This window comes from Sceloporus occidentalis, unplaced genomic scaffold, assembly GCF_023333645.1.
Source record: "Sceloporus occidentalis isolate IW3139 unplaced genomic scaffold, rSceOcc1.0.p SCAF_5, whole genome shotgun sequence".
NCBI lineage: Eukaryota > Metazoa > Chordata > Lepidosauria > Squamata > Phrynosomatidae > Sceloporus > Sceloporus occidentalis.
The window spans coordinates 88,866,503-88,882,000 of record NW_028316985.1 but is presented as its reverse complement, the minus strand read 5'-3'; the positions used below and the strand labels follow the sequence as shown (position 1 = coordinate 88,882,000).

The following is a 15,498-nucleotide window of genomic DNA, read 5'->3' as shown; positions in this document are numbered from 1 at the left end:
CCGGATCTCGATCCGGTTTAAACCAAAATGATTTCCACTTAATTCGAATCCCTGAAGCGATTCGGAAAGAGTGGTCATGGTTTTTACCCATTTGTACCCATTTAACCCACGTCAAAAAGACACTGGTAAAATGGAGTGTTTTATGGGCTGAATCAATTTATTTGGAAATAAATCAATTCAGCCCAAGTGAGAACCAGACGGAATCAAATTGGATTTGAATCTGCCTTGCTTCCCACTGGCAGTGGCTTTCTTGGCCATACCTCCATGCTCTGTCCTCAGTCCTCCCAGCCTGCCTCTCTCCTTCTGCCCCGGCCAGTATGGCCATGAAGGGCGGAGGGAGACATGGCAAGGGAAGCCATGGCTGTCGCTTCCTGCACCAGTTCTTAAAACCGACAAAAACATAGTGGGAACCACACTGTTTGCTGAACTGGTTTCAGGAATCAGTGCAGGAAGCGAATCAAGAGGTAAGTGGGAATGAGGCCTGAGAGCCTGCAGTTGGCTTATTGTGACCTCATGAGCTTTAGTGGGAAACTGTAGTGTTTTCAAAGAGATAACCATGTTAGTCTGTTTCAGCATAAGTGGAAAACAGGGATTCCCATTTTGTGGGAAAATTGGAATTTGAACCTAATAATGTCATCATGTCAATCTATGCAATCTTGGAATTGTACAGCTGAAATGGATTCCAAGGGTCAGCTAAACCAACCTTTTGCTAGTGCAAGAGTTCACAGCTATGATATGGCTCTTATTTTCTGTTTCATTCTGTCACTCAAACTGAAACAAAACAGAGCTAGGAAAGTTGCAGCAAAAGTGAACAAAATGTATGAGAGGATTTAAATACTTAGTTTACAAAGAAAAGCTAAAGTACTTGCGCCACCTAAACCATTTTGGTAAATCAAGGTAGATTATTACTCTACGTATGGATTTGAGTTTAAATGTCATTGGAGCTTAGCATCTCTGGTTTTGAAGCTTTCCAAGATCAAATAGTTTTTTTTTTAATTCTAAAAAACAATGGAGTAACGTTACGAGAGGAACAGAAGTCCTATAAATGTAACCAAAGCTGATATTTGGTTGCTCTGAATTTTAAGCACAGTTACAAAGCATTTATTGATATGATTAAAATAGATTCAGGACTGTTGATGCATGCCAAAAATGAAAGAAGCATGGATTTTCATGAAGACAGTCATTTGTGCACCCTATAACTTATGCTTCGAGAAGGTGGACAATATATTAATTTGACATGGCTAAATCAACTAAACTCCATACTTTTATTTGGTATTAAGGTATAATAGAACCTAGCTGTTTTCTAATTATGAACTCTGCATGGCATGAATTTCCTTATTGCATTTTTGAAAACACATCCCCTCTCTCTCACACAGTCACAGAGAGAAAGAGGTTCTGAGCGGTATAAAAACTAAACTTAATCAACGTTCTTAAAATTCACTTGTTAACATTTCATCTTGAATATCTCTATGAGCAAACCTTAGGAACCTGCTGTGAATCTTGTCCACCGCCCACACACCCTTCTCCACTGAAAGCTGAAGAATGGTCTTTGTACTTAGAAATAAGAGTTTAAAAATTGACAGAGTTAATCTTCTATTCAACTGACAAAGCGTTATACAATCAGGGAGAAACACCATGGCAACAATCGTATTCATATAGAATATCGCCAATTTGTAAATTGACAGATTAAAATAGAACCAGTTTGTTATACTCATGATTGTAGAACAACATTTTTAGCAAGTTTAGTGTTATTTGCACAAAAATAAAGTGAAAGCTGATTCTTATTGTACAGGTAGAGATGCACACCTGAACAGAAACTATCATCTTTAATTAGCTTATATGCACATAGCACCCCTCTATGTACAGATAGGATAATCTCATTTCATGAGCTCACCATCATGCGTCAAGGAAAATTTTCAAGTTACGTTAAAAAAAATAACCCACTATCTACAATCTGTGCTTGAATAGTCATGAGTCCATGGGATATAATTTTTAAGAAGGTAAAGTGCTGAAGAATCACTATGCTAGCCTTACTGGTCCAGAAAATCTAATTAGTCCACAACATGAGTAGTCTGTCCATTTGCATCATGTACTTTTTCAATGGAAGGAAGGAAGGAAGGAAGGAAGGAAGGAAGGAAGGAAGGAAGGAAGGAGAGAGCCAATTCTCATTCAATTTTTAATTAATTTTTTTTGTGCCTGGTTACTTAGTATTGGTTCTTTCTCACTTAAGCGCAACTGATTGCTTATTTGCAATTCTGTACCAACATAGTCATACAGTGTTGTATTTATTCAAAACCCCAAAGGATACATCTAAGTGCTTTGTCTACAGATCATCTCTAATCTCTGACAGTATTCAGGCTTAAAAACTGTGATGTGAGAGGGCCCATTGCTTTCCCTCTCTAATTACTTTCCTTCTTTCATAAACTTTAAAGGTCTCACATGGTGTTTTTTAAATGAAACACTTTTACAACTGAATGTTTTAGTTAATTTATCCTGCCCAGACATGTGAATGCTTACAAATAAAACATGTACATGTGCAAGAAGCTTCTTTAAAATGTCCAACTTTACTGTAATACTGAGTGCAGTGCTTTGAAAGCATGAACTTGTTAAATATGTCACCAGATGTGGATCGGAATTAATTTAAATTTGCCCTTCGGCCTACTGGAGCCGGTCTATTTTCATAGAATCATAGAATCATAGAATCATAGAGTTGGAAGAGACCACAAGGGCCATCCAGTCCAACCCCATTCTGCCATGCAGGAAATCCAGATCAAAGCATCCCCAGCAGATGGCCATCTAGCCTCTGCTTAAAGACCTCCAAGGAAGGAGACTCCACTACACTCCGAGGGAGTTTGTTCCACTGTCAAACAGCCCTTACTGTCAGGAAATTCCTCCTAATGTTGAGGTGGAATCCCTTTTCCTGCAGCTTGCATCTATTGCTCCGGGTCTTAGTCTCTGGAGCAGCAGAAAACAAGCTTGCTCCCTCCTCAATATGACATCCCTTCAAATATTTAAACAGGGCTATCATATCGTGAATGGGAACCACAAGTGGGTTATTTTACAGGGAAATATTGCGATCGGGGCACATGTAGTGGGAACCATGCTCCACTGTCAAATCAATCCATCGATTCGGATTGCAAACCGCTTTTTTTGTAAGTGGAAATGAGGCCACTGTTGCTCTGGTCCAGCAAGTGAGATTCACACTTACAGCTTTCTCAGCACACAATTCATATCTGCGATTTGGGTGATAGCTAGATGCATACTGTTACCTGGTCAAAGAGAAAGCTGTGTTAGTCTAAATCAGGATGCAAAGTGATCTTGTAGCACCTTTGAGACAGAGGTCCAAAACACACTGCAGGAATAATCCAGTTTGAGACCGCTTTAGCTGCCTTGACTCAATGCTAGGCTAGCGGCTCAGATAGCCTTTCTGGCTGAAGAGCAGGGTATAAATACAGTAAGTAAAAATAAATGAATAAATTCTGGGAACTGTAGTTTTGTGAGACATTTAGCTTTCTCTGTCAGAGAGCTCTGGAGCCAAAATATATTACAATTCCAGGATTTCCTAGTACCAAGCCAGGGCAGTTAAAGTGGTCTAAAACTGGATTATTTCTGCAGTGTGCTTTGGACCTGAGTGAAAGAAAGAAAATGATAGCATAAGCTTTCATAGACTTAAGTATACTTCCTTTCAAATAGATGAAGTGAAGTGCCTAGGAACAGGCCTTTATAAGCAGGTTGTGTATGTGAATAACAATAGAAATACAAGGTGATGAGGTGACCAGTCAGTGGTTATTGGTGGACAAACACAGACAGAAGGATGTTGCGTAAAGCCAAAGTGAGTGGGATTTATTGGAATGTAGGGTGATGCTAACTGAGACCCAGAAAGGAGTTATTTCTCTCAGAAAGGAGTTCTGGGAGTCAGAAGAAGGTGCTACAGGATTCCTGTGCACATTGTTACCTGTTGTACACGTAAACAAGAAGTATGCATATTTTCATTGGCTTTGCAATATGGTTGGGAAATGCAGCTTCCCTTCATTGGCTTTCGCCTCCTGCTAGCCTTGCCCTGTGTTTTTGCCCTGCACAAATAAGTGGATTGATCTCTATGCCAGGCAGCCTTCCAGATCCTTAAAGGAGCTCCCTCTCTTCATTTCTCTTAATTCCTTGGGGTGGGAGATTTGACAAAGCAGGTTTTGAGGAGTTTGAGCAGAGTTGCTGTCCAACGAAGGTTGTCCACAGACCACCTATCACTAGATGCTTGCTATGCTTCATGCCTGGAATGATGTCCTAGAAGGCACTTCTCACATGCTTAAGCAAAAGCAGAAGCACAGGTGTTATGTGGCATTTTAAGGATGCTCTGCTGATCTATAAAGCTAAACATGTGCAAGTGAATCCCAAGTATTTTCTGTGTGTGTGTGTGGGGGGGGGGGGGACATTGAACAGCATCGATACTGCAGTCAAGAGATAAGAAGAAGACTAGGAATGGGAAGGACAGCAGTGAAAGAGCTAGAAAAGATCCTAAAGGTAAATATATGCAACTGAGTACTAAAGTTGGAATAGTCCAAGCCATAGCATTCCCCATCAATATGTATGGATGTGAGAGTGAAAAAAGCGAATGAAAAGAAAACCAACTCATTTGAAATGTGCTGCTGGAGAAGAATGCTGAGGATATCGCGGACAGCCAAAAAGACACATGAATCGGCCCTTGAACAGATCAAGCCTGAAATACCCCTAGAAGCCAAGATGATCAAATTGAAAGTTTCGTACTTCAGCCACGTCATGAGGAGGCATGACTCATTAGAAAAGACAAAAATGCTAGGAAAGGTAGAAGGTATTAGAAGGAGAGGAAGCCCAGATGCCAGATGGCTAGATTCAACCAGGGATGTCACAGCCATGAGTCTACAAAACTTAAGCAGAGCAGTGAACAACAGGGAGTCATGGAGATGTCTCATCCAAAGTGTCTAGGGTGACTCAAGGCCACTGAACAACAAAAGAAAATAATGGAGTTGTATATAGACCTTGTCTTAGATAGAAGAGACCAAATGAAATCAATAGAACTTAAAAATGGGATGTGAACAACCTATATCCCATTCATTCCAATAAGCATGATTGTCTGGATACAACGCACTATGGTGACAGAATCTGAATCCAACCCTTTGTAAAAACTGAAGTTCTAATTTAAATCTGTTGAATTGTGGGGCTGCATTGCCCCCTCCACAGTGCTTCTTGCACTGCATGACAGTTGCCTAAAGAGGCTCCTCTAGTTCAAAAGAACAAGCAAATTAAAAGAAGGGACATTTTGTAGGCGCATTTCTCTGCAACTTGAGAAGCAGATAGCTAGAAGCAGATGTGTGGTGTGCCACTAGTTAATTTATTCCCAAGCTGTGGTTTCCTTTATTTTCATAAAAGCTTCCACGGGCATTAAGTCATTACATTTCTCATCCTTTGTAGAGGCGCCTAAGGCTACCTACCTTGTTATGCATCTCTCATATACAGAGCCATACACAAAATAATGAAAAAGCACTTCAAAGCTTAATAATAAACTAGACTTCCATGGCAAATGAACTTTATTTATGAAGTGACTGCACAGGCATTTGCCAGGGGTAATGATTAAGAATTATCTTGATTTATGCATCCTAGTAATGTAATTGATTTTATAAAAATTAAATCCAGAGCGTAGAAAGACTTAGTTGATTCTAGTCTTTCAAAAACATATATCAATGAGAACCAACACCAGTCCACCTAGAATTGCTTCAGGTGGTGTGGGGTGGATGGGTAGGGGAGAGATAGGATCCAGCAGTGTGGCTAGAACATTTTCATTGTTTGTATTCTTCTAGCCTGTAGATATCAATGTTTTGAGTGCAGAATAACCAAGAGAAATGTCAGCGGGTAACAGATGCAAAACTGGGAAGACATCATTGACTGCAGAATAGCTGAGTATGAAACAGTGTTAGGTCTATTTTCAATGCGAGACATTTTCTCATTCAGTTTGCTTCGTGGATCAATCAATATCTCCCATCGATTTTCTTGTGGCTGTATCAGCTCAACAAGGATTAATTTGTATTTTTTATAATGGGATGGGAATTGTGTGGCCTTCCAGGTGTTGTTGGAGTGCAACTCCCAGCACTCATCATTGACTATGCCGGTTAGGGTTCCAGCAGTATCTCAAGTACCACACAATCCCCCCTCTGATTTACTGTATGGTGACCTATTAAAATAGGTTATCCTTACCATACTGTGGTTCACAATTTCTGTTAAAAGAATAGCTTGCCTAAAGCTACTACTAGATATTCATAAGAGGGGAAAATCTGAACCATGTATTCCCTTGTTTGTTCTCTCTCTCTCAGCCATGAGGCAATATCACTGCCACAAAATTATGTAGATTGCAAGGATTTGTGGCAAAACTGGATGAGAGCAGGAAGGCCTGTGGGCTAACTAGAGCATTAATCATACAGTAGCTTTCCACAACAGGTGCTGTGTATATTGATTGGACTACCACTCCCATCATCCCCAATGAGGAGGACTAATGGCCAGTGGGAACATTCTCTCCTACTCACCCAACATTCCATCACTTTCTAGGTTGTCCAAGTCACTGAGTGTTGGCTAGAGTGGTACAGATGATCAGCTAGCTTGGTTTCTAAATTTTGAAATAACCAGGAAGAAGAAAGGTGTAGCCCCTTTCCTCCAGGAGTGTTCCTAAGCATATTTCTTCACTTGCCTCTACATTAGTAGACAGATGTCATTTATTCCTATGAAAACACCTGGGAGGACAGGATTGTTGGGGGGAATTGGGTGAGACAGACCATGGCCATGGTATTGTTGTGACATTCTTTTCCAGTCTTGGTTACACCTGGCATAATGAAGCATGAGGGTAAAGGGATGGATGGAGAAACACAAGGCCAAGGGCTGGAAATTTCTTTTTGCCACACTTTTCCTTTACACTCATGAAGGTCCAGGATGTATATCTTAGGTAGTTCAATAGAAGATTTCAAAACATCTCCCAAGATCAAAATACCAAAATGAATTAACCCCGTGTATGATGACAAGTGTCAGATGGACATTTGTCATGCTTCCCTTTAGGAAAGAGAAAGACCAATCCCTGTGACTGCAGTAGACCAGAATGCGAAAACAAATGGTTGCTACGAGAAACTAATGGTTATTAATGTGTCCAGGACTATTTCAAATAGTTCATGTTGAAGATTTGTTACAGTGACTGAAGGATTACAAACACCAAGACCTTTTACCATGTGATTACTTTACACTGCTTATAAGAATGTGCCCGGCAGAGCGGTAAGTTATATCTGTGCACCTGGAAGGGCAGCAGGCAGGGGCACAAGTGCTCAAACAATGTATATGTGGGACTCCAGGTTATCAAATTGCAGAGCTGTTCACACACGTCACCCTTGATGTCAGAAGTTTCCAAATGATGGCTGGCATTTTTAATGACCCATTCTTTCCCACGCATGCCCAACAAGACAAATTGTGCTTCATGTTTAATGCAATAATATTTGAATGGAGCCAGTTTTCAAATTCAGCTTCTAGTTATCCAAGTATGTTATAAGAGCATGTACGGAAAAAAACTTATGTACAAGCATATGTAAATCAGCCCCAGGTCACTTTCACAGCAGTACTATCTAGGCACTATCCCTATGGATCAGCATGTGCAATCTAAGCTATGGCATGTTCTTATTGGAAACTGGATGCACCTGCTGAAAGATAGTGCAAAAACAAAAAAAGCCACAGCCAAGCCCAGAACAATCAATCCAAGTAACATATTATGAAAAACAAAAGGTTTTCTTTTTAATACATCTGAAAACCACTTTGATGGCCCTTTGTGTTGAAATATTGTAAAGCTGTATAAGCATGGGCACTGAGCCCCAAATTCCATCCTGATATCTCTTCTGCCTGCCAGTGCCATGTCATTTTGTTCAGAGCTTGAAAAAAATTACTTTTGTGCATTATAACTCCCAGAACCCACTAGTTAGAATGGGAAATGGCCATGCTGGCCTAGTGGGGAGGTGATGCATGAACACAACAACTTCTGAGATTACGTCCATGAATACCTGCCTAACTGATCTACATGCAAGGAGCTTCCATTCTTCTCTGCCTCCAACACTGCCCAGCACAAAGAGTCCTAAAGATAAAGTACAGTACTTGAAATGAGGACTGAATGAGATCAAGCCATTTCTTAGACATGATCATTCTTGAGTATCAGGACTCCAACACAGGTTCCATTGAAGACAATGATGCTGTTACTTCCAAGTCAACATACATATTTGTATTTTTAAGCAGACTACATTTTAGGCTTCTAAAAGGATTACTGGTTCATCAGACATGACACTGTAGCAAGAAGGAGTGAGACGGAAAAGTTTCAGTAATCAATATCTAGTTCCCCTGAATGTAATGGGGGGGAAAGACCCAAAAAGGTGAACTTAGCCTTAGTAAGAGAAATGCTGAAGAATTGTTTCCATGATGGGGTAAAAAGGGCAGAGTGATATACAGTGTGCCTGCGCCATATGCAGGCACACTATACGTGGCTTCCTGATATGTGGAAGCCGTGTGACGATTAAAAACAATGGAGCATGCACCTGCCGCACACACTGCACTGCTGCTGTGTGCACGTGTCCCATTGTTTCCTATGGAGTGCGAGCATACGCAGATTTTCCCTTACATGGGGGGTCTGGAAGAGATCCCTTGTGTAAAGAGAGGGCCCATTGTATTTGACTGGTACTTGGTGCTTTACTTTAAGTCAAAGTAATGGATGCTAATAAAGAATGTGTAAACTAAGTACAAGGTTGAGAGTGATGAATGGAGCCCTTTAGTAATAACAAGATTGATAAGAAAAAGATGGAATGTGGGATAGGGGTCCTAATGCATATTAATTGAATTTTCATGTATGCAAGAATATTTACTGTGATTGAAGGATTTTCTATATGTTTAAACTGTTTGTATCCAATAGAATTTGTCACAGAGTTGTCTTTGTTTGCTGCCTATAAATAGGACTTTACTTTTAATTGGGGTCTCAGGTATTGGTTGGGATAGCAATCCTAAACTGAAATCTTCCTAGCAATAAATGCAAAATATCAGCTGATTCAAAATGGCAAGATCAGGAACATCTTGATGATAGCACATCATTCATTTGAAATACGGTGCTGGGGGAGAGTCCTATGGATACTATGGACTGGTGTGTGTATGGGGGGGGGGGGACTCAAACCAGTGGGTCCTAGAGCAAATCAACCCTTAGCTCTAGAGGCCAAAAGCAATAAACTGAAGCTATCATAGTTTGGGCACATCAACAAACATCACTCGTTAACATTCCATTTTTAGGCAAGGTTCTGGAATATGTGGTGGCCTCTTAGCTCCGGGAGGGACGTAACTGATTACCTAGCTCAATTTCAACCTGATTTCAGGTCTAGTTATGGGACAGAGATAGCTTCGGTCACCCTGGTGGATGACCTATGCTAGGAACTGGACAGATAAGCTGGAGGTGCTCCTAGTTAGTTGAAAATCATACTAGTAAATAGGGTTTTGGATGGGGTTAAATTCCCCCTGAAGATGCAGGTCCACAAATTGGTTGTGTTCTTGGATTCAACTCTGAGCCTGGAAAAGGTTTCAGTGATGGCTGGGAGTGCATTTGCAGAGTTAAAGCTTGTGCACCAGCTGTGCCTCAAGATATCAGATCTGGCCATGGTGGCATATTCCTTAATTACATTCCAGGTGAATTACTGTAATGTGCTCTACATGGGGCTGCCTTTGAACAGTGTTCCGAAACTTCAACTGGTCCAAGAGATGCATCAAGATTACCAACAGGTGCTGGTTACAGGGAGGACACAGCTTCACCAGCTGCTTCTTTGTTTCCAGGTACAATAGAGTTTTGGTTATGATCTTTGAAGCCCTGCATGGATGGCTCAGGTCCAGGTATTTGAAGGACCCTATCCTCCCTTATGAACCAGCTCATGTTCTCAGATATGCTGAGAAGCTCTTCTCTCTGTCCCACCATCCTCACAGGTACATCTGGTGGGCACATGGGAGAGGGCCTTCTCAGTGGCTGCCCCCAGACTCTAGAACTTCCTTTCAAGACAAGTAAAGACTTTTCTATTCCAACAAGCATTTCATGAGTGATTATTTAAGTCCCATCTTACATAATGCACTGGTCATTGCTAATTTGTTCTGCTGGTCTGTGTGTTTATTTTAACAATATATACTTAACCTGATTTTAATATTTTTCTAATATTGTGCTTTTACTTCTGTATCTTGTGGATTTTAAAGGGTTTTTGTTGTTGTAAGAAACTTTGAGTCTCAGTCTTGGAAAAAGGCAGGATAGATAATTAATAAATAAATAAATAAATAAAGGAAAAGACAATCATGTTCAGCAAAGTGGAAGGCAGTAAAACAAGGGAAAGACGATGTTACAGAGGGATTGATTCAGTCAAGGAACCCACGCCTCTGATTTCACAAGAACTGAGTGGGGCTGCTGATAATCAAGGCTCTTGAAGATCTCTCATATAGTGTTGCTATATGTTGAAGCCGAGTTAATGGCAAGTCACAACAAATTATGGTAAAAGCAGCAGTATGTTGGTAGCAGTGTGTTATGACTATACTGGAGCTTACAATGCACAGCAAATATCAACAGGGAGACTAAACAGCAGAAGCAAGGGGCAGCTGTTTCTATGAGTAATTATTGGCAAGTCATCTGAAAACATATTTATTCAATTAAATGCCCACACAAGATTGAAAGCATCTCAGTTCTGCAAGGTTAAAATAAAAAGCAAACATTCTTAGCGTTGGTGCTGTTAAAATGTTATCTTCCCCCATAATGCTATGGCCTCCTCATCTCTGGCTTTAATTTTATGCTGACTTCATGATTCTTCATCATCTTGCTGATTTCTTTTCTGGTAACACAACAAAGAAACTGAGTTGATAAATTGAAAACACTTTCAGTCAATGTTCCAACTATATTCTAGAAAAGCTAGGCATATCAAAAAACACAACACAACATGAGGCACACAAAACAACTGAGGCAGCATTTGAACATCACTGGTTATTAAAATGAATTAAAAATAATATTGTTTGTCTCATCAGTATTAGCAATTAATCATTATGAACTCCCCAAAATAAATACCCAAAGCCACAACACTGTAGGAGAAAAATAAATTTTATTTATTTATTTACAATATCAATATGAAAATCCACTACTCAGTATCCATTCTCTCCCCCAATACTCAAGAATTTGCAATTACTGTACATACTCATATATAAGTCTAAAAATTATAGTAAAAAAATTGATCCAAGAAACTTGGATTGACTTATCCAAGGGTCAAGGTAACTACTGTACTTTAACTATCATCAAAAAAGGAACCATCCCCTTTTCTGAGTAGAGTGGTGAAAGGCGAGAGCTTAGTCTATCCTGGGAGCACCTAAAAGAAGCACCGACTCTCTCTGTTGTGGCGCCAATTCAGGGCTTTTTAAATACCTGGGCAGGAAAATGGTGGTAGCAATGGCTCTTTGGCCCTTTCCCTCAAAGGAGCACAAGAGAGTGTTTCTTTTTGCTTTCAGGATGAACTGTTTTTGATGAGATTTTAATTGTGTGTCTCCAAGTCTTTTTTAACTTTTTCCATGAGCCTGAGGAGTGATATGATTAACCTTGTCGAAAAGTCAGGCTGGCTGCTCATTGATTTTAAGGGAAAACTCTGATGTCTTCCACTGTGCAATCAATATGCCTGATTTACTGAGATCAAAAATGCCAACCATTTACTAAGCAGAAAGCCTATCTGCCCCGACTGACTTCAGGAAGAGTTGAAAGTAGGTTGCATGAAACTACACACACATATACATTCATTTTCTCTCCAACTCCCTCTGAAAAGACATTTTGCAAGTGTTTGAAATGATCTATGCAAGATATTTCCATATTATTCATTCTGGTAGCAGCAAGAGTAGAAGGAAATCATTACTTTCAAATCATTGCAGTAATACCCCATCCAATCATCTCCACCTCTCTGGAAAAGCTATAGTTATATTCTCCATCTTTACTTATAGGTGAATAATATGGAGATAGCATTAGATAGATAGATAGATAGATAGATAGATAGATAGATAGATAGATAGATAGATAGATAGATAGATAGATTTAAATGTAGTTACAGTTCACAGCAACAAGGGAGCCAGGTTAGGGGGACATTGCTGAACAATAGAGGTGGGGAAAGTGACAGATCCAAAGTGAAAAGCCTGTGCAAACCATAAAACAGTCTTAATATATTTCCATATGCACAGATCTTACCCCACTATGTGAGAATCAAAGACTAATAAGGATGTCTATGTCAACCATGAAAAAGGAAAGGGCAGTGAAAAAGATCAGATAACCTTTCTTCTTCTTTCTCTTCCTCAAGGAAGTAATTGTGGTCCCACACACCCCTAGAATCACCATCTTAGATGTTGCCTTGACCCACATAACCGCAAACATAAATGCTTCCCAAAATACTGCCACCATCAGGTTCTTTTCAAGATTAAATCCTTACTTTTATCATAGAGCTTACAATATGACCTTTCAAGCTTTTAGGTTCTACTCAACTATGCATCTTCTAGTAGTGATCAAGCATCAGGTATGGGTACAGTTAACACAATTATTCATTTCAATTCATGTCAAGTTATCTGGTGGACTGTACTCCCCCTCCCCTCCACGAACCTATCCAGACCCTGATAACTTCCATTCTCTTTGGCCTGTTATAGACTGCCAAAATAAAGCTGCTTCAGGTCTCTTTTGAGGTATGCTATTTAAAAAATGCATGGGTCCTACGAGTCCGGAGGCCGTGCCAAAGCCACACTCCATTCCTAAGCATCGGAGTGCAGCTTTTGGTGCAGCTTCCAGATTCTTAGGATGCATGCATCATTTAAATAGCATACCTCCAAAGAGACCCGAAGCAGCTTTATTTTGGCAGTCTGTAACAGGCCTTGTCAGGCAGGAAAAAGCAGTTTGAAGCTGCCTTTTCTGAAGCCTCACTGAAACCCCACCAAACACACAGCCAGCTCCCAAGTTGGCTGGAGTGTGCATGTCATGACCACACGGTGTGGCTTCAAGCTTGTGCCACTGGGTGCTTTTTTTTTTTTTTACTATTTCTTCCACCATCCTTGCACACCTTTGCAGGAGCGAACCACTGCCAACTGCCATCCCATTGGATGGCTGTCCCTGTGAACCTGCACACTGTCACATGTGCAGCACTCCACCTTGGCAGAGCATGGGAGCAGAGGTGTACCCATGCAGATACCGGCAAGGTAAAATCATACCCCCCTTCACCACCACCACCCTTCACTCCATGCCACCTCTTTGACTATGTGGTTTGTGTTTGTTTTATTTATCCCCATGAGATGTGTTATGGTTTCTCTTTTGGACATTGCCGCCATTACCGCTTGCGTATGGCAGCTCCGTCCCTTTTAAATGTGCTCCTGAAACAGGGTATTTACATGCACAATTAGGGTTAGGGTTTGGAAAGAGCATTCCTTTAGAGCCGCCCTGGTGTCAGTGCATTTATATGTACATGCAAAGGTGTGCAGTTTCCAGGAACAAGCGGAAAAATCCAACTCCTTTTTAGTATGGCTTTTCTCCCCATAAAATGGCTTGGGTGTGCTTTCCAGACGGTTTTAAAGCATGCTTATTTTGACCATCTGTTTTGCCTCTTAGACTGGCTTCCTCCTTGCTGTCCTTTTCTTCTATCAGTGGCAAGCAAGCAAACCCTTCACTATCCTGAAAAGCTTTGAAGAACTGGCTGCTGCTTTCAAACTGTTTTCAGACTCCAGCTCTTCCCATGTAGGTTTTTAAGATAAGAGAAAGAAAATATAACCACAACTGGCCCTTCCGAAAAGTCCTCTGACACTCCTCAATTATCATTCTATCTGGCTGAGAGATTTCATAACATTAAGCATCTGTGTCTAAAATTTGCTTTCCTTTTCCTCTCCTTAGCTCTTTCCATTTTGTGTTGTGTCTATTTAGGCTGTGAAGTCAAGGGGCAGTCTTATCAATGATGATGACAACGACAATGATGGTTCACACTTGCATGCTTCTCACTTGACTATTTGGTATAATGTGGCAATATGTGTTTATGATTAGCCACTGCAGTTCAACGTTGCACAAAAAGAATTTTTACCTGACATTACAATGCTTTTCAAGCATGGGTGCTGACATATTTAGCTCAAAGGTGGGAAGTAGAGAGTCATGAGAAATCAAATGACATATTTCCTTGTGAAAACAGTGACTGGACACTGTCACTGTTCTGAATATCAGATTACTACAGCTTCAAGTACCTTCTTAGTACATAACTGTCAGAGATTACCCCTTTCATATAAAAAGTACTTACCAGCTTGAGCAAGTCAATTAATTTGTGAACATCTTCTCCAGTGGAAAGATCTACAAAATCTTTGGGCAGTCTGTAGCTGAGATAGGGACTAGGCTGGACAGTGAGATTACTGTTCGTACAACGGAATGATGGACAGTCCTAATTTGGGTAAAGAGTAAACAAGAAATCTTAGCCTATTGTTAGCCTAAACATTTCTTCTGTTACCATTGTGCTTACTTGAAACTCTCAGTGCTTATCAAATAATCTGATGATGTAGTAGGGTTCATAGAGTTTCTTACTCAGGGGGTTCCACTGTAACCATAGCTTTCTAAATCACTTCCAGTTTTTTGGATGGGGAGAAAGCCTATCCAGACCTGAAACAGGTTCAGAGTGAAATGTAGCAAAATTGCTCTGCAACCTCTACAGCGAGCAACTGCATGGAGTTCAGGGGTCAATTTTCCTGCAGTCCCTGAACGGGCCAGACCCCTCATAGGAAGCCCAAATACCTGCTTTCCTTTGGAGTCTCTCTCAAAGTCATTGCCTATCACATTTTTAAGATGAACTTCAAAGGACAACAGAGTATTGGAGGTTACTACATGGCATTGGGGGGAGGGGTGTGGAGGATGGGGGTATTTTTGCATTTGGAAGGCTTTTTGCATGGAGAAGGGCAAAAACAGTCTGAAAGCCATGCCTAAATTTTCTGAAAATCTTGCCACTGTTTTTTAAAAAAGGTTTTTAGGGTGGTGGTGGACGGTTGGGGAGAGAGTCTGGGGGTTGCATGTGGCCCATGAACCATATTTGCTCTGGAGTTGTTTTTCAGGAAAGATTTAAGGCAAGTAATGGGGCTGAGGTGAGGGCACACTGGCAGCCCTGGGGAGCCAAATACAGTCCCTGGGCTACCCACCCTGCTTTAAATGGACATTATTTCAGTTTCTCTTATATAATGGATTAATAAAACATCTCAGAATATTTCAGAGCTGTCTAATATTTATAGGAGACATACAGTCAAGACTCTGAAATGCCCTGGTTAACAACTGAGTTTCATGGAGGACCATTTTGAGAATGGAGCAACTCAAGGTGATCTGCTGGCAGGGTCTTTTATTATCACAAACAGAAGTGTTTCCACACTCTCTATTGTCCTTTGATTGGCAAAGTGTGTGTGTGTGTGTGTGTGTAC

General features: G+C 40.6%; 1 protein-coding gene across 2 annotated transcripts in view; it reads right to left on the bottom strand.

Moving 5' to 3' along the window:
• The window catches only part of LOC149312463 (translation initiation factor eIF2 assembly protein-like), a 63,121-nt gene that overhangs the window by 10,130 nt on the left and 37,493 nt on the right, over positions 1-15,498 (bottom strand). The window contains exons 13-14 of one of the 2 annotated variants that reach the window (XM_089524684.1): positions 14,343-14,480; positions 10,684-10,886 (exon numbers count right to left, since the gene is read on the bottom strand). In XM_089524684.1, coding sequence (XP_089380810.1) covers positions 10,854-10,886; positions 14,343-14,480 — 171 coding nt within the window. In that variant the 3' untranslated portion in view covers positions 10,684-10,853. Of the gene's footprint in view, positions 1-10,683; positions 10,887-14,342; positions 14,481-15,498 lie in introns of those variants that run through there. The other variant, XM_089524685.1, reaches the window with a different exon arrangement.